This window comes from Macrosteles quadrilineatus, unplaced genomic scaffold (genome assembly GCF_028750875.1).
Source record: "Macrosteles quadrilineatus isolate MER2022 unplaced genomic scaffold, UCM_ALF_1.0 Scaffold_1__1_contigs__length_201487025, whole genome shotgun sequence".
Classification (NCBI taxonomy): domain Eukaryota; kingdom Metazoa; phylum Arthropoda; class Insecta; order Hemiptera; family Cicadellidae; genus Macrosteles; species Macrosteles quadrilineatus.
In genome coordinates, this window is record NW_026542594.1 from 145,280,314 (window position 1) to 145,301,199 (window position 20,886).

Here is a 20,886-nt window from a genome sequence, read left to right on the forward strand (position 1 = left end):
AGTGTATAGGTCCTGATTATAGATGATTATACGGTCCTGCCTGGTGAATTAGCACACAGCACTTATGGAGTTGGTCAAAACTACAAATACATATCCCTGCATATCTAATACATATCTAATACAAACTAGCAGATGCACTCTGTGCGGAAGCCCGGGTTTGAAGCTCTAAATCCTGAGTCACGGCGAAGTCGTAGTAGGGAGGTGAGAGGTGAACGGTAGCTTGTCTGGGTCACACAGGAACTTTCGGTTTAGCGTTACACTCACGGGGGGTCCGACCTTCTCATTGACAGTTACCGGTCTACTCGTAACCAATACTGTCCCGTAAACACGCTTTTTTACCACAGCAGGATTACAACTCTTTAAAAGACACGATGATGTACCTAACAGGCTGTGCAAGATTTATAATTCTCTGGGTAAACATCTAGTATTGCTTTACTTCTGTAAACCAATCTCTTGATCCATAGACCCTCCCGATACCTCTCACCCATACCTTTAGTCATAGTACCCATACCTTATACCCATACCTTATGTGAGCATTTTAAGCTTATGGTGAGTTAGACTGGATAGAGACCACCTTTGTAACGTTGTTAATGACTAAGAACACCGGTTTAGCCAGAACTAGTAGTCTAATACAAACTATAGATAAACTTTAGACAAATGATCAAAGACAATTGAGTTCAGTTTTTAAACAACTTAAAATCTACTTATATTTTTAGCATTGCACTGCCTTCTGGATACTAGGTGACCACCACAAAAGCCCAGATACCTAGATCTTTGATTTATATTGTATGGAAAGTCTAAAATTGAATTGTGTATTGAATTGTTTATTGCACGGCAGGAAAAGAGTGTCTCACTATTTATTCTGTGATTGCTTGTAGTAAATCTGAACGAAGTAGCAAAATAGAACCTAAAGTTTCGAACGATTAAATACGCCCGTCACACTAAACCCGCTAACTTTCAGTTTAAACATCCCACACCATCTATCACACTTTTACGTGTCTTTTTGGGTGGTTAGCAATTCAGTGACAAGTTAATTATTTCGTCAAGATAAAAAAAAAAATGATGACGGTTTTAAGTAGAGAATATCATATGGAAATATTAAAAAACACAGTTTTTCATTTTATAAACTAAAAGGTACAGTAGTATCGATCAAAGTACTAAGGTACTATTCAAAGACCACTTTATAAAAAGCTTCTATAGCTACTATAAAGCTTCTATAAAGGAAAATTGTTGCCAATAAATACAGGAAACCTAAACAATACAATCCAACTGAATACAATAATAAAATTAAACTATTTTGCAAAACAACGTGTTCAAAAAAACAAAGTGGACGAAATACAAGTAGAGAGTTGGGTTTGTACAGGACGTAGATTTCCAGCCACCATTACTTGTACAGAGAAGGCGAGACAATATAAAAGAACCATTAAGGCACTTAGTAGTGTCTAAGCTGCTCCTCAATAGCGATCATATGTCTCCGTTTGTAGCTCAGTGTTGTGGTCACTAGCCTGTAGTGATTTAATGTATACAAAAAAGCGTATCATTTACATAAAACAATCAGTCGTAAACATTTAATTCTCAATCCTTATTCTTGTTTGTACATAGCTCAATTGGGAATTCACTGGTTTATGATTGAAGAGATATATTGTTTAAAGAGTGGAATAGGTCAGCGTTCTAAAGATCCTGTGTTGTTATCAAAGGTGTTTAGGTAAAATTTACCATTAATTGGTATAACACTTAGGAGATAAAAAAAAACTGTTGTAAAGCCTTTAAAAACTTTTTTTATAAACAAAAGGAACACTTAAAATAATCCGCCGCAGTTAAAATGCTCTAAACAGGACTTGATTGATTAAGCAAGTATAATTCAATATGCTTAGCATATTCATAAGTACATTATTCATTTCCATTCATCCCATGATGAAAAAGTTAAATAATAATTCCTGATTATTTGTACCAACGAAAATGTTCTCTAGCCCTAGAACAACTCTTAAGATAAACCAACATTTTTAACATTCGGAGATTTTGTATTTAGTTTGAAGTAATGCTTTCATAGTGCTTATTCATCTTTAGAGAAGCTGCAATGTACTTACGTATGACGGTGAGGTTGACTTTGGTGTTTCTCGTGGGTGACTTCTTGAAGTCTATTCTGCAGCGGTAGACGCCGCCGTCCTGGTCTCGCACGTCGTCCAGGGTGAGCCGCGCTGGTGCCTCGGCCAGGCGGAACGTCGCCCGTGGCCCCAGAGTCGCGTTGTCTGCCCAGTGGACCGCCTGCTCCACGCTGCGACCACGGGCATCCACGCTGCATACCAGTACATATTATACAAGTAGGTCTACAATAGAAATGTAAAAGTAAAACAAGATAACAATGAGCTTGCTATACAACTGCAACTACACAGCTCGGACCAAGTTTAGATTAACCGTCAAAGGACTGAGTTAGTCAGTTGCGTCCTTTAAAGAAGCTCACTTAGGTTAGCGAACACAGAGTTCACTAATTCCGAGAGAAAAGGGTTGGCGAACTCGACGATTGATTTAAGAGATTGACAAGTAAATGTAGGCTAGGTGAAATAGCGAGTTCTGAAATCCAATTTCGCGTGTCAGGAAAGTGCATATGCTCAGATGAGTTCGTGATTTGTTAATGGTATTGTTGACTAACGTCGTAACTACTAAATGTGTTGATCTTGAAATCGTAACTACTAAATGTTTTATAAAACAGTGCACTATTCACGAGGTGTACATTAGTCAACTAAATTTGAACCATTTTCCCATATTAAAAGTTTGCTTCATTATTACCAGATGGTTTGTAGTTTACAGTTTGTTTTTTTTTTTAGTTATATACTGCGTAATAGTACATATATAAGTTTCTTTGCGCCATCGTGCGTTTTATAAAGAACAAAAATAGGTGTGAATTAAATATCAGGCGAGAAAGGACTATTTGTCAAGCAAATGGAGCGTCACAAATCATACTTATAGCTGTTAGCGAAATAATTTGTTTAATTGTACAAGACAAATTATTTTGGTGGTTTGTATAGGAAAGCTTATTTTCCCAGTACAAAATATCAACACACTGGAGGTGATAAATTGACATAAACCATTATAAATCACGCACATGGTTAATGTTCCCTCAAAAACTGTATTTGTTTGGTATCAGCTGTACTATCATTATCAAATTTCATGAGTCTACAAATCGCAGTTTGTATTATTATTTCTCTAAGTTCCTTTAAAGTCACACTTCACGGGATAAAAGGAGGAATAACGTGGGATAACGCGGCCCACGTCACTTCACTTCATACCGTACTGTACGTAGCCTGGTATTTATTCTCACCTAATGCTGTTTACTAGAAAACGCTCGAGGAAATGCTGTCTCCTTTTACGCCTTATATTATTTTTAAAAGATACCTTCCACTACATTCCATCTAATAATAAGGTGATAGTGTAGGGAATTTTTAATCTGGAAAAATAGTTCAAACGTAGCAAAATAATGTACATCTCGTGAATTGTCGAGCTAGTCAACAATACCATAACAAAAATCACGAACGTTTTAATTGTTATGATTTTGTAGACCAAGATATACAAAATCTTATGAACAGAAAATGTATGTATAATCCATACGTGTAAATAGGTGCATCGTCAGGCTCCTTGTACCAGATGACAAGATGTATCTTATCCCCAGGTATGGGAGGTGTGACGTCACAAATTAGCCTGGCCGTGCTACCAGCCACCGCCTCCGTCGACGTCACGGACACTGAAACACACAAACATAAGGATAAATCACTAGACTGCTTGTACCAGATGACAAGATGTATCTTATCCCCAGGTATGGGAGGTGTGACGTCACAAATTAGCCTCGCCGTGCTACCAGCCACCGCCTCCGTCGACGTCACGGACACTGAAACACACAAACATAAGGGTAAATCACTAGACTGCTTGTACCAGATGACAAGATGTATCTTATCCCCAGGTATGGGAGGTGTGACGTCACAAATTAGCCTCGCCGTGCTACCAGCCACCGCCTCCGTCGACGTCACGGACACTGAAACACACAAACATAAGGGTAAATCACTAGACTGCTTGTACCAGATGACAAGATGTATCTTATCCCCAGGTATGGGAGGTGTGACGTCACAAATTAGCCTGGCCGTGCTACCAGCCACCACCTCCGTCGACGTCACGGACACTGAAACACACAAACATAAGGGTAAATCACTAGACTGCTTGTACCAGATGACAAGATGTATCTTATCCCCAGGTATGGGAGGTGTGACGTCACAAATTAGCCTGGCCGTGCTACCAGCCACCGCCTCCGTCGACGTCACGGACACTGCAACACACAAACATAAGGATAAATCACTAGACTGCTTGTACCAGATGACAAGATGTATCTTATCCCCAGGTATGGGAGGTGTGACGTCACAAATTACCCTGGCCGTGCTACCAGCTACCGCCTCCGTCGACGTCACGGACACTGCAACACACAAACATAAGGATAAATCACTAGACTGCTTGTACCAGATGACAAGATGTATCTTATCCCCAGGTATGGGAGGTGTGACGTCACAAATTACCCTGGCCGTGCTACCAGCTACCGCCTCCGTCGACGTCACGGACACTGCAACACACAAACATAAGGATAAATCACTAGACTGCTTGTACCAGATGACAAGATGTATCTTATCCCCAGGTATGGGAGGTGTGACGTCACAAATTACCCTGGCCGTGCTACCAGCTACCGCCTCCGTCGACGTCACGGACACTGCAACACACAAACATAAGGATAAATCACTAGACTGCTTGTACCAGATGACAAGATGTATCTTATCCCCAGGTATGGGAGGTGTGACGTCACAAATTACCCTGGCCGTGCTACCAGCCACCGCCTCCGTCAATGTCACGGACACTGCAACACACAAACATAAAAAAATAAGATAAAATAAACAATTCACAAGTACCAGGTAAATCAAGAGGCTCGTCGTACCAACTTGATAACACGCCACAAGGTTCTATTACTGGCACATCCACAAAACATAAAGATTTGGACCGCTTTCGCAAAAAGCGTTGGAATAATATTCTCTGTTTAATTTAATCTGAAAATGCCATCGGCATGGACTAGAACAAAAAAAGGTTGTGATGGTGGGACGGTTGCAAACATAGACACCACCAGACTTAAATGTCCAACTCTCCTACTATCTATATATTAATTTGAAACTGCTTTCCTTTGTCATAGCTATTTTGAGAGAACGGCTGGGTGTAGAAACTCGGTAGAGGTGTCTAAAGAAAGGTCTTGGTCTGTAGATGAGCCATCAAAAGAGAAACATGGTGAATTCCCTTGGGGCTCTGCCCCAGTGGCCTTTAAATTCCCATCCCATGTTATTCTTATGGAGGAAAACGGGGTTTTTGTCACAGCTAATTTGAGAGAACGGCTGGGCGTAGAAACTTGGTAGGGGTCTCTAAAGAAAGGTCTTGGTCTGTAGATGAGCCATCAAAAGAGGAACGAGGTAAATTCCCTTGGGGCTCTGCCCCAGAAGCCTTTAAAGTTGCCTCTTCAGATTTGTTTACATTACGACCATATGCATAATTCTACACTACTTTTTAATGAAACAGCTGTTAATATTTAAATTGTGATTTATTGAATTTGTCAAAATGAAGTTTTGCAATGGGTTTTTCTGATTTTAAATTGGATTTTCTTCTGCGCCGTGTCATGTTTTGCAATATAATGTTCTATTACCAAATCAGTGGAAAATCCTAATATCACAGTAACTCTTAAAATTATTTCTTTTGGAGTTAACTTATATCTATTGTATGGGTTGGTTTCTGCCTTTTTTACCACTTCTTGGAGATTGTACGTAGGTGATATTCGTTGGCATATTGCATCTGTAGACGAAACTTGGGTTGGTGTAATTATTACAATGGAAAAGAGTGAGAAATCGTGGACAATTTGATATAGGCTAAAAATAAAACTAAATTAACACTGTTCTACATTTCTTGAGCAATCATTGAAATAATCAATTTGCAAACAATGGAAACATAAAAAGTCATAGAACACAACCAAGTAGAAGAAATAGAATTTTTTTTTCATTTATAATCGTTGTCATATACAACCTAATGCGGCTATGAGAGGGAAAAATTTGTAGAAAACACAAAAAAAACAAGACAAGCTTTTTGAAAAAAGATAAGATATTTACAAAAGATTTTGATTATATCTAACTGTTGTGTAGATCGTGAGTATTTCCATAATCTTCGTGAGTCGCCTGTAATGCTTCGCAATTGCTCGAATTCGAGCAACAGGTACACTAGTCTATATATCTAATTCCGTAAGCCCAAAATTTTACAATGAAATTGTGAGCGAACGGGAGGCGGTAGAAAGCTGGAAGAGGTCTCATTTTAAAGGTCTGGGCATGAAATTTTGGGGAAAATTATTCATTTTTCTTAATTATGCACAAAAAGGTTGTTACGGAATAAAAACAATTCACATTTAAATAGCATGGGAATCTAATTTTATGTATTTTTATTTAGTGCAAACACAGCTGTGATTATATAAATTGAAAAAATATAACCACAAAACTTAAAAACTGTAAACTTAAATGGCTTGCACAGTAACAATGTATAATGTCAGAAGACTACCACTCAGAGGTATTGTTCCTCGAAATGAGAACTAGAGGCGCCAGATTTGGCACGATATTAATGGAAGAAGAATAAATGAGCATCGGATAACCATGAAGTTATTCCTGTGTATAGATTACCACTTTTATGTGAGATTGCATTACACAGCGTAGGGCCAATGAACTATGGGTGCATTCATTGTAGTGCATTGCGCAATTTGATTTGGTGAAATTGTGGCGGAAGGCCGAACCTTCACAAAAGTTGGCATTAATTTGAAAATCTCAGTGTTTACCCATGGTTAACTTTATGTTGCTTTTAGATGGGTAAAGAGCGTGGATGATGTTAATAGTACCATAGATAAAACATACTCCCTTATAGTACTAACAGATCAAATTGGATACTATACAACAAATGTTTTTTTAGAGAGATTTTGTTAGATGAATTAGCATTTTACAATTTGGATGATGACATTATCTCTATATGTGTTTTTCTAAGTGAATTTGTCTATATTTAAAGAAATCTATATATATTTATTTAATAGTCATGAAGAATGTTATTGGAAAATGTTCCTTAGTTGTATTATGATTTGAAAGTTTATATTATAAACACACCACATATCCTTTGGAATTTTGTATTTTAAATAGAGCAGACATCAAAACGCATTTTGCAGGTATGTAATAACTATTATACATATCATAATAAAAAAAGTTAAATGATAATTCAAGGTAGGTAGGGTAACCCATGAGACTAATGATTTGTAAAAGTAATTACTATAGAATATAGGGGCTATTGCCCCTACAAGCCACTAGTTGCTACTACTCTACATACTCTATAATGGTTACCTACTATAGAGCTTTGAATTAATAACCCTGACCTCAAAGAGAGTATGTAATTGTAAACAATTGGATTAAAATCCAACAAGAGTAACTTACATAGTTCGATTATAACTTTGACGATTTTATTTTTACAGTAATGTTAAGTGAGTACTTAGGCATGAACAACTCTAACTTTGCCCTAATTACTCTGGAAAAGTCCAAGAATTTTCCTTTTTTATTTTGATTCAACAAAGTGTAATAGCTTACTATCAAGAGTTGTTGTACTAAGTGTTCCTTGTAATCACAGAGAGAGGCCTGAGGGACAGCGTTTACTCAACGTGTGTCGTGCGTGGCAGTAGCACTGGCTCAGACAATGTGTTCTAATTGGGCAGACAATCACTCGCTTCCCGCCTAATCGTCACATTCTGCCGGCCAATTGAACACGCTCGTAATCAGCTGACCAGCTGTTAGAACTACCCACTTGCCACTTACCAGCGTATTTTGATTATCTCTAGTCTATGTTTGCATATACGTCGCAAGTCACATCAACCATCAATGTCCAAAATCAAACCAACGAACAGGTAAACACAGAAATAATAGGCCTAATATTTTATTTATTATTTACGCAGTTAGAAAGAAATATTTTTTTTCGCAAGGAAAGTTTATTAGCTGACAGCATTCATGGCCATTGAAAAAACAGTACCTATACTGATATAATAGTGAAACCATAAATTATAATAGCGAATACTTTTTATGAAAAAACATCCAGCTGTGTTTGAATTAAATTCGTAATTTTAATATTGTAATTCTACCCCACAAGCCTTTGAAGTTTCCTTATTTTATTGCACTCGAATAGTGTCATCATCAGATAGTAACATAATACATACTTTTGTGCGTATCAAATTGAACTTACTAACACATTGTCCCTATACCTACGAGAAGTTTTCATTATGTGGATATACAGAGTTAGTAAAAAGTCTTGAGACCCCCTGTTAATTTTGTAACAGCCCTTACTAGAAAAACTAAACTCGGCACACCTTTATGGCATGTTATGAAGTACTTTTTGGGCAAAACTGCCACTTGGTGGACATCCCCAAAATGGGGGATTTCGGGGAAAACTCAAAAAAACTAGACGTCTCTATCTTAACACAGCAAAAAATGGCAGCTGATTGAAATCTTTAGAAATCAGAATTAACTTGCAATTTTATATTCAATAGACTGCCATATTTTACTGTGTTAAGATAGAGACGTCTAGTTTGCGTTGTTAGTTTCCTTTTATCAGGACCTTCAAAATGAGGGGTAGTAGCAATTAGGCTCAAAAAGTACTTCATAACACGCCATAAAGGTGTGTACAGTTTAACTTACTTTACCTAGTGTGAACCGTTATCCAAATTACTGGGGGTCTCCAGACTTGGAAAGGTGTAAGTTGAATTTAACTTCTGAGAATTTCAATGGGCTGCCATTTTTGTACTGGATTAAGGGGGCCATTTTTTACCTTCAAAATAAGGGGTCACTCGATAGGTCTTATCATTTGAAAATTTTGAGTTTCCCCCGAAATCCCCCATTTTGGGAATGTACACCAAGTGGCGGTTATGCCCAAAAAGTACTTCATAACATGCCATAAAGGTGTGCCGAGTTTAGTTTTTCTAGTATCGGCCGTTAAAAAATTAACAGAGGGTCTCAACACTTTTTACTAAGCCTGTATAAAAGCACATTGAAAGCAGTTATGTATAATTCGTGGTAATAATGATTTGAAACTTTTTATCTATCTTCTATACTATTATATAAAAATCTAATGGTGTCTGTCTGTATGTGTGTTACTAATAGGTGCAAAAACTACTGAACCAACTGGGCTTAAATTTTACAAAAATATAGCTACCATACCAAGGACCATTATAGGATTATTCACATTTCGATACTGACCGTAGGCTTTGCCCCTTTGGCTTTAAAAGTTCTAAGGTAAACATTTTAAAAGTAAATATTGATTGGTCTCCATGGCTGCGATGAGAACACTAACAATGTTTGTTTACATTTGCTTTGACATTTAAATGTAAACAAGAAGAACTGCTAAACTGCATATTTCACAATTTCAGACAGCAGATGCAAAGAAATTAAATATAATATTTTCCATAACTATGGAGTAGGTTAATTTTAATCTAACCTTTTATCATGGATTATTTATTCTAAAACTATGTCAATGATTATAGAAAAAAAGATGTTATAACCGTTGCTGTATCAACTCCGGCTCTGCTTTGGATTTTTTAAAGCGTCTAAGTTATGAAAATAATATTATTGATATGTTTTCATGGAAACAGTATGGAAAATTACAATGTATAGATGTTTTGTATGAATTTGGAGGCTACTTTAAATAAATTCTAACGGCTTAACATGTGTTAGTTTCATAACCTGCACATCACAGAATCAGAGATGCAATGGAACACATACGGTATTTGCTATTAAACTTACATCTTTTAGTCCTTGATGCTTTGATAATCATATTAGTTTAGTCTGCTGTCTTTAATGCTAAATTATTTGTTTAAAATGTTTTATAGTACCTAAAGATAGAGTTTCTTTAATATCTAAAAAGACTGTATTGATAAGGCACAGCAAAATTTCTAAAGTTTATAACAGCTGACTTAGTTTTGCTAATGATTTATTGTGAGTGAAGAAACTGAAGATGGAAGGATTTGTGATTTAATATAAAGAAGAGTGAAATAAAAAAATGTTCATTTAAATTTAATAATTTAGTATTTTTGCAGCTTCAAAATTGGAATTTAAAATGTCAAAAATAAAGAAAATAGATATGTAATTAAGGGAGATGAAGGTAAATCATGTATGTGAAAGTTTTATTCAAAGATTTGGTCAGTTTTTCTCATATCAGCCTACACAAGATTTAAAATTAATCAAAACCAAAATGGTGGTATACACTACTTACCAGATTTAAAAAGAATGACTTAAACGTATCTATTAAGGCTTATCTATGTGTAACTATTAAATGCAACAGATGTAAAGATTAAAATGTTTCTTTTTTGTGTCCTCTTCCCGGTGCAAAGCACGGGTACAACAGCTAGTAAACTATAAAAGCACAATGAATAGATAATAAATGAACTATTGATTGTACGTCAATAAAATGCAATAGAAACGTCGCGACGTGACGTTTAAACGAGGGTTATAGGTTTCATCAAGTTAGGTATACTGTGAAGTTAGTTGGGGTTGAGCTACATTCATTTTATTGAGAGACTAGGACTCAAATTAGTCTCGCAATGAAGATTAATAGATCATTGAACCTCCATTGTTTAACCGGAAATAAAGATGGTTTCAATTAACACTGGACGTAGACAGTGTCAAACGAGGCTGTGAACACATGAAACAGTCGGTAAGTTAACGTACAGCATAGAACAGAACACCTGCTAAGAGAACACACTGATGTACATCACCCGTGGACTAAACACCATTGCTCTTCTTTTTGTTATTCCTTTACAGTATTGTTAATCAACAATGTAAAAGAAGATAGCAAAGATAGAAGATAGATAGAAGATATTGCTTCTTATGGTTAATAGTGTGTAGTTTAAAACTGCAAACTGGCTTCAGTGATGAAACTTGTAAGCTGATGTAGAGTAGGATTTACTGTTTATTTGTCTAATGCTAATGACTATCTACTTCAATATGATAAAAACCGTTTGGTAACTTTAAACGTATTAAAATGCTGTAAAATCTTACAATTAGGATAATCGTGAGAAAGCAAACGTTATAAATATCAAGGACGTTGCGCTTCAATAAAAATAGCTTAATGGAAACACAATGGCAATTCTTCTCCGCAGTTAATCTTAGCACCACTAGGAGGACTTACACTAAAGTCAAATATCTTCAAGTGAAATTTTACAGGCTTAGTATTTGTTTAACAGTGTTAAGTTAAAAAATGTGTTGGCAACTTTGCGTTGGTTACTAATTTATTTTTCAAATGTGAAACTGAGTAAATCTGTGAATAGCTCAATTTAACCCCTTAACATTTTATCGAGCTAGAATGGGAAAATAATGTTTCAGACGCTCCAAGATTTATGAACCCGGATGAGTGAAAGATTTAGATATAAACGCTTTTACCGTCACTTACGATACAAATAGCTGCATATCAATATCATCAATCTCACCCATTCTGACAGATTGTCAGTAGTTGCCTGCTATCCATCATTCATATGGATTGATATTATAGTCTTTAGGTCTGTATTCTAAATCCTTAAAAAATATTGCCAAACTTGACAATTCAAACCCTCCTACTATGTGATTGGTTAATCTATAAGTCTAACTTTCTTAAAGAATATATAGCACATATATCATTAGCAAAAACTAAAATGTATATTTTCAAAAAGGTATAATATGCTATATTAAAATGTTATATTAAAAATTTAATACTCTTAACCTGTACTATAATGCGAGTACGGTTTGCTTGCTAGTACAAGATTTCCTCTGGTCAGCACTGGATTATTGTATACCTCATTTGTGGGGCTCTTAGTGGTTGGTCTACCACACCCCTAAGAGCTGGTCGAAGATAATCCACCATCTACCACCACTTACGACCAAAATATTGGTGCTATCAAGCAATTGTATAGTTCTTACCTAAAGGTGATTCTCAAGGAAATATGTTTGATACTAGACACAGCTGTTCTTATTTGGGCTTTTAGTACAAGAATCTGGCTATGGGCAGGTAAACAAAAGTTCCAAATTTACACAGACGAATCACTCCATTCTACATTCCACAATAAACTCTTAAAACAGTAAACTTAAATCACATACAAAAAATACATTGATGTCTCAGCTCAGTGAAGTTTAAACGGGGTGATAGACACACGAAACCCCAAAAGCCACTCCTCGTAGCACAAATTATATCTAGTGCCATACATCTATATACTGATGTAGTCATTAAAGAGTGGTCTATTATTATTCACACACCTTTTACCACATATCATCAAGTATTCCTTTATACTGATGTAATCATTTTCGAGTTGTTCTCTATTATTCACACACATTTTACCATATATCATCAAGTATACCTTTATACTGATGTAGTCATTTACGAGTTGTTCTCCATTATTCACACACCTTTTACCACATATCATCAAGTGTACCTTTATAGTGATGTAGTCATTTACGAGTTGTTCTCCATTATTCACACACCTTTTACCACATATCATCAAGTATACCTTCATACTGATGTAGTCATTTACGAGTTGTTCCCCATTATTCACACACCTTTTACCACATATCATCAAGTGTACCTTTTTACTGATGTAGTCATTTACGAGTTGTTCTCCATTATTTACACACCTTTTACCACATATCATCAAGTGTACCTTTATACTCATACACGAGTTGTTCTCCATTATTCACACACCTTTTACCACATATCATCAAGTATACCTTTAAACTGATGTAGTCATTTACGAGTTGTTCTCCATTATTCACACACATTTTACCATATATCATCAAGTATACCTTTATACTGATGTAGTCATTTACGAGTTGTTGTCCATTATTCACACACCTTTTTCCACATATCATCAAGTATACCTTTATACTGATGTAGTCATTTACGAGTTGTTGTCCATTATTCACACACCTTTTACCACATATCATCAAGTATACCTTTACACTGATGTAGTCATTTTCGAGTTGTTCTCCATTATTCACACACATTTTACCATATATCATCAAGTATACCTTTATACTGATGTAGTCCTTTACGAGTTGTTCTCCATTATTTACACACCTTTTACCACATATCATCAAGTGTACCTTTATAGTGATGTAGTCATTTACGAGTTGTTCTCCATTATTCACACACCTTTTACCACATATCATCAAGTGTACCTTTATAGTGATGTAGTCATTTACGAGTTGTTCTCCATTATTCACACACCTTTTACCACATATCATCAAGTATACCTTCATACTGATGTAGTCATTTACGAGTTGTTCCCCATTATTCACACACCTTTTACCACATATCATCAAGTGTACCTTTTTACTGATGTAGTCATTTACGAGTTGTTCTCCATTATTTACACACGTTTTACCACATATCATCAAGTGTACCTTTATACTCATACACGAGTTGTTCTCCATTATTCACACACCTTTTACCACATATCATCAACTATACCTTTAAACTGATGTAGTCATTTACGAGTTGTTCTCCATTATTCACACACATTTTACCATATATCATCAAGTATACCTTTATACTGATGTAGTCATTTACGAGTTGTTGTCCATTATTCACACACCTTTTTCCACATATCATCAAGTATACCTTTATACTGATGTAGTCATTTACGAGTTGTTGTCCATTATTCACACACCTTTTACCACATATCATCAAGTATACCTTTACACTGATGTAGTCATTTTCGAGTTGTTCTCCATTATTCACACACCTTTTTCCACATATCATCAAGTATACCTTCATACTGATGTAGTCATTTACGAGTTGTTCTCTATTATTCACACACATTTTACCATATATCATCAAGTATACCTTTATACTGATGTAGTCCTTTACGAGTTGTTCTCCATTATTTACACACCTTTTACCACATATCATCAAGTGTACCTTTATAGTGATGTAGTCATTTACGAGTTGTTCTCCATTATTCACACACCTTTTACCACATATCATCAAGTGTACCTTTATAGTGATGTAGTCATTTACGAGTTGTTCTCCATTATTTACACACCTTTTACCACATATCATCAAGTGTACCTTAATAGTGATGTAGTCATTTACGAGTTGTTCTCCATTATTCACACACCTTTTACCACATATCATCAAGTATACCTTCATACTGATGTAGTCATTTACGAGTTGTTCTCCATTATTCACACACCTTTTACCACATATCATCAAGTGTATCTTTATACTGATGTAGTCATTTACGAGTTGTTCTCCATTATTCACATTGAGCACTACTCTGTTGTCAACGTCTCGCGTCCCTCGAGGATAAAGCTTGTGTTTCCTCAACGAATTCTAAATTGTGTTTGTTTTATATTTCAGGTAAATTTTATACCTTCAACGCACTTTAAAAAAATCAATAATACCAACCATTGTATAGCATACGTAAGTACGTAATATTCAATCTATAGATAAAATGTAGTTAAAAAATAATAAATATACCATATTTTTCGTTTTTTTTATAGTAAGCTTAGAATATAGTTTTAGAGTGCAATTATATTCAAGTTTTATAGTCTTTCCCCCAATTTAAGAAGTTTAAAATTATATTTTGTTGGTGAATTTTTCATATAGGGAATTATAGGCTGTTCTAGTAAAGTCGTGTAACTTAGATCTGAAATATTAGGTCTGATAGTTTTAGAAACATATACTAGAGGGATTAACAAATTTGGCCCCATTATAGTTTAAGTTTTTGGTGCAAAATATTCCTTCAAAATATTTCTCCAGCTTCTTTAGAAACTGGGACGCACAGCACGTAACAAATTACACCGGACTGTGATCTGGACAAGATAAGTTTGACGTGAACCATTCGTTTAATGTGTCCAGAATTTCTACATATTTTTTACAAATTACAAAAATGGTTTACTTATATTTCCTCCATCCTCTAGCTACAGTATGAGTGTTATTTCCACAAACTTGCTATAGAATTAATATTGTTCCTATTTAAATATGGGAAAGGTATTTTGACCGAAAATAACTCTACAGTATGGTCAACTTTTTTATACGAGTATAATGAATTAATTACATAAAAGTAAAGTAACTACACAATTAATTTAGGAACAGGCATACCCTTCCATTGCATGAACTCAGTCCTCACTTGTGTAAATATATACAAAGAGATATAAAGTAAGGATATTCGAGTCTTCAGATTGTGAAAATATAGAATACACTATATCCGTGCTTTGCAAAGGGAAGAGAACGCGCAAGAGAAATATTTGGTACTTGTAATATACTTTATGATATACTGTACTTTATTCGTCCATTTTCGGTTTAAGAAACGGAATTCTGTTGAACCACTTATTTCAATAAAAGAAGTATTCTCTTAATTCAGGGAAGTTAAAAACATCTTATTTATCCTCCTATTGCGTTATTAATTGGCGCTGATTTGCGTATGAAAATACTGCAACCATATAACCTGATTTTAAACATTTTCGATTAATTAATAGTGTATTTAACGGACTTAAAAAACGTCCCTCTATTTAAAGTTAAAAGGTAAAAAAACATCTTTAGCAAATGGATCTGATTTCACATGTTTCGTAGTTTATGACACATTTACATACTTACCATTGATTATGGACACAAAATACAGTTAGTCGGGGTTAGTAGGTATAATAGTTAAAACGATTGACTATTACCAGACTCAATTCCAGTTTTGGATTTTTTGGACCGTTGAGTATATGAATACTGTTGAGTACAACCATTGACTATATAAACACTAGTTTTTATTATAGTGTTTAAATAGTCAATGGTACAACGTAGTATTCTGATTGGTGTAATTTAAGCAGCTGTGTAGCAAAATACGACCACAAAATTTACGCAGCTATTCCTAATCATTGGGTCTGGATTGACGTTTATTAGTAAAATGATCCTGGCTAATAAAACAGCTAATCTTAGTCAGTGACAAAGCAACACAGATCTTCTCACACCATTCTACACTCATCCTTTACTCATATTTGGGTTAAAATACACACCTAGGTGGCATCCCCATCTCAATGATTGATTGATATCAAGAGGTAAAAAAGTTAGGTTAAGTGTAAGTTACAGTAAGTTAAAATAAGAGTAAATGTATTGCCAATATAACGGCTTTAAAGGTATAAAGTCCGAAAACCTTCAGATTTTATAAGTAGACTTTTTAGTAGTTTCATGATCAAAAGTCAATGATAAAAAGACGATATAAGTACCTAGGCATTTGAAATAGAATTAAAATATTATGGAATTTGCAATATAAACTTAAAACTATGATTACAAAATGATGTAATACATAGATAGTACAGTTCAAACGTGAACTTAAAAAATTGAAAATATTTATCCCTTTGTTTCGAAATCTAGTTAGTCAAACAATAACTTAGATCCCAAAGTTCATCAATATTGACCTTTCTAAATAAAATATAGAAAACAAGTAGTTTTTCTTTTTTAAGAGGTAATTGAAATCTAAGGTTTAAAAAAAAAATACTTTCAGGAAATTCTTTCACTTGGTCATAGTTTGTCAATTTCAATGACTTATCATTGATTGAGGATGTTCATGAATAATCTTTTGTATAAATTAATAAACGTACCCTCGCGGAAGTAATAAAATTTGTTTGGTATTCCTCTTATTTGTTTTGTGTGGCATTAAATAGTTGGCATACAGTGGTATTTTAATGTAGATGGGTAACGGTTCCATACATTTTAGCAGCAGCAGCTCTCGCGACACACAGGAACGTTTTTATATTCATATATGTTTGAATACAAATGAGCATACTTCGAGTCGCACCATTAACAAACCGTTAACCGTTAATGATTACAATGTTAAATGAACCGTATGTGTTAGAAAATACACAACTACTTATATTTAACTCTCTACAAATGCTATGCAAAAGTCGATTTCTTTTATAAAATCGCGGTATATTTTTAATACTCGTCGACACCGAGCGGACCTGAATATTCAGCAGATTACCGTCCGTGGTTCATGAATAGGTATTACGGCTTTGGAAATCACCAAAGCTCCTGGAGATGCTTTCTTGACTGCTTCAGCTATTGTTAAAAACGTATATTTTAGTATACGATTAATTTGCCTGGAGAAACTCGCTAACCTAAGTAATAAAAACAAATTTCCAATTAGTGCGATGATTTAATGAAAGCAAAGTAAATGAGAAGGGTGATTAAAATAAAGAACGGATTTAAGGAGTAGGGGTTGGAAGGCTGGCTGTAGTTAATTAGTTCATAATACCAGGAAGTTAACATAAATAAAAATTCCCAACGATGTTGAAGTAAAAAAGGTGTAATTCCCTACTGTTAAGTTTCCATAACACAGTATTGATTTTGGCTACTCTAAATTTGCATTGTCACACACGATGACTTAAAACAGCTTTTAAAGTAAAAAATAAACACAATTTTTATCCAGGCCTTTGAGTAAGTAATCGTTTTATTGATTGAGACTCTCCCCAATTATTTCATTCCTTTTTTACCAATTATAGGTTGTTGAAACTTTTACAAGGTTTTTTTTCACGCAAGTACCGTTAGACACTTTTTAACGACGAAGAAAGCTAATATATTTGACGTTGGTATCCCTGTTTTCTTAACTTCATCACCTGAAAAAATATATGTATACGGCTATAACACTTGTAATAATATATTTACACTTATACAGTTGACTTACAAGACGGTCGCTTATTGGGTCTGATAATGCTTGGAGTGTCCAATGAAAATCGATCACCACTTACCAACTTTTATATTTACCGTCTTGTAAGTCAACAGTATAAGTGTAAATATATAATTACAAGTGTTATTAGACGTATATGTTTTTTTTTTATTTTATCAGGTAATTCAATTACACGTACGATGCTGATCAAGAAGTTATTTACTTCATCACCAATCAGCTAGTATGCATTGTTGCATAGTTGTCTTTGAGTTTTAGTGTAATTGTAAACTTTTTTTGAAATTAAAAAAACCCCAGATTCAACACTGGGTTTTGCAAGCTCAAAGAGTATGTATTGTACATTTAAATTAAATCATTGATGATATTCCATTACTGGTTTGAAATTAAGTTTCGTGTGATTTCATTACGTACAAAATAAACTATTCATAGAATTGTTAATAATTCAAGGAAATCGGATCTGTAGAAATAAAACCCATACATCTACAGTACATTGGCTACTCTATTTGGGCTTTCAAAAAAGCTACGTTGAATCTTATTTACAATAAACTCATAAAAACTATAAACCTCACAGATATGTGTTTATTACCTGATCGGCAATGAAGGAAAAAAACACAGATACCAAAACATGAGCTGATTTTGTTGTTGACAAGTGTCTCACGGTAATTGTATTTATTTGGGTTGCTTAAAAAAAAACTCCCTGTTGTTTTATAAACCTCCAACATGGTTCAATTCGCTTTAATAAGAGCAAATAAAATACAACGTGATGTTATTCTTGTCAAAATATTAAATGGTCCATTTACATACTACACACATACATATATACAGTTTACATATTATCCAAACATAAGCATCGCAAAACGTAACTAATTTGAATTGTGTATGCCTAGTAAGTCAGCCAATATATTTAAACATGGCATTCAGCTCTATGCCATTCATTATGAGAACTAATCAACCGTTACTAAAGATAATTTAATAATAAAAGAATCCTGACATATTAATTCCCAAATAGGCTTATGTATAGTTTCAACTGACACAATCCCTAGTTGTCAAAACTGCTACTAGTACCCAGTACGGTTTAGGCGTACAAATAACTAGTTTTAAAATTTGATTACACTTCATTAATTTGTTTGCATATTGTTCTACTAAATACAAAATTTAGCGTTTTCTGTAAAACGAATCATAATAATTATAATTACTTTTAACGTCCTTTGGAATATTATTGTAAGCCTTAAGTCTTTTGCGATTCTTCCCTCTTAGTGAATGTATCAACATAATAACTATTCTAGGATGGCAACGTCAAAAACAGAAAAGTACAGAAAGTCTGTCGAACTAAACTAGTAAGGTAGAATATTGCTATTTAAAGCTAAATCGTTCATTGGTGGAGCGCTTTTTGTTGGCCAATCATAGTCCACAAGACACTAATATGTGCTACTATGCCAGAAATTAATTGAACTATTGCATGGTGATTGGTGGTATGGATGTATGATATGCGGCATCTAACAGTTTGTATTGCAACTATTGTCGTTGTATTGATGTTGTATTGTTGTAGATTTACTAAGTTTTGGTTTTTATACTTAGTACTTCAAATAAGTGATGTTTTACAACTTCTCATGCTAGTATAAAATACATTAGAAACACTCGGATTTAACCATACTAACAATTACAGGTACATTTTAACTGTAAGTTAAACGAATGTATGCATCATTAGTTATTTTATTATTCCCAGTACTATTATTGTGTTTATTTAGCAAGCGAGCAAGGTCTGACTCATCTACATGCATGCTTACATTATTCAACCGGGTAAAGCGACAACAGGACTGAATTCGACCTGGGCCAGCCCGAGCCCTCTGGGGCAGTCATGTGGAATAATGCGAGGGTGCGACATTAGGACTGACTGGAATCTCCCCGTTCTCCCTGCCTAACAAACCCCTGGACAAATAGTGAACTAGTGGGATAGTGAACGGGTCGGCTCATGGAATCGTTCACGGAAATATTTACTCCTTGTAATTTGTCAGCAATTGTCATTATTAATATAATTTAAACAGGTATAATTGTCTTTGTATATAATAACTAGCCGCTATTTCAGTGCCTCGCAACGATATCAAGATTCAGAAGAGAGAATTTTGGTTCCTTTAAAATGCCGTAAAATGGTCGTGTGATCATCCATTTATTTATATACGAAATTCAACTGTACCCCTTAGCTTGATAACAGTCCGTTTTGTTAACTCAGACTGGGAACACTTTTTAGGCTAGTGATTAGACTAGTTTAATTCATAAGTTTTAATAAAACTATTGATTGGTAAAGTTAAACTAAAATATACAAAACAGAATACGCACAATACAATGCAATTTGTTGTTGTTATACAAATAAATAATCATGCCAGATTTTAATAAGGCAATAAATTGAAAGAATAACATACAGATAAGTACAGCTGAGGTATTTTAACATGGAAAGTTCCCTTTAGAAAGGAATTTAAGGGCAATTTATGAAATTATGCATAGTTTTTGTGCAAGGGTTCTCGTCATGACAAACATTTTAAGTATGTGTTTTATGGAGGTGTGACCTTACGTTTTCTAAAAAGTTCATGGGTACTTTGGGATTTATAGATTAGCCACCATACCCGTGCTTTGCAACGAGAAGAGAACGCTTAAGAGAATATTATTATTTCATAGATCTGCTGTATGTAGATAAACTTTTAGTAATCTAGTAAAAGTATTAACTTAAAATACTAACTGGTTGCTATTGTTTCCCATACATTATTCTTTTGGAAATAAACCATACAAATTCAATAGGTTTTTATAAACATTTTGAAAAAAAAATCAATAAGTTATTGATTTACGCACTTAAAAAATAAAACTCCTCATTCACACACTATCAAAAATTATTTATTAAATTAAAAACATAAACATGGGTGTAAACAATCCTACTTTGACAATTATTTAATTTTGTATCACAGCTGCTTGGTTGAAATTAGCAACTGTTGTCATACATTTAGACAATTAATAGTGCTACACCCTGTTGTTACATTTTGTAACCTTTTGATGCTATTGATCATCACAGAATCAAATTGTTTGGTTGAAACAGCTGTTAAGATTCTTTGATTCCATTTAAATAT

At 34.5% G+C, this 20,886-nt stretch overlaps 2 protein-coding genes across 2 annotated transcripts in view; one reads left to right on the plus strand and one right to left on the minus strand.

Moving 5' to 3' along the window:
- Nucleotides 1–4,188, minus strand: part of LOC129001295 (hemicentin-2-like) — a 34,821-nt gene extending 30,633 nt beyond the window's left edge. The window contains exons 1-3 of the mRNA XM_054428548.1: nucleotides 4,152–4,188; nucleotides 3,607–4,027; nucleotides 2,088–2,296 (exon numbers count right to left, since the gene is read on the minus strand). Coding sequence (XP_054284523.1) covers nucleotides 2,088–2,296; nucleotides 3,607–4,027; nucleotides 4,152–4,188 — 667 coding nt within the window. The remainder of the gene's footprint in view (nucleotides 1–2,087; nucleotides 2,297–3,606; nucleotides 4,028–4,151) is intronic.
- The window catches only part of LOC128986491 (adipocyte plasma membrane-associated protein Hemomucin-like), a 438,949-nt gene that overhangs the window by 249,083 nt on the left and 168,980 nt on the right, over nucleotides 1–20,886 (plus strand). The window lies entirely within an intron of this gene.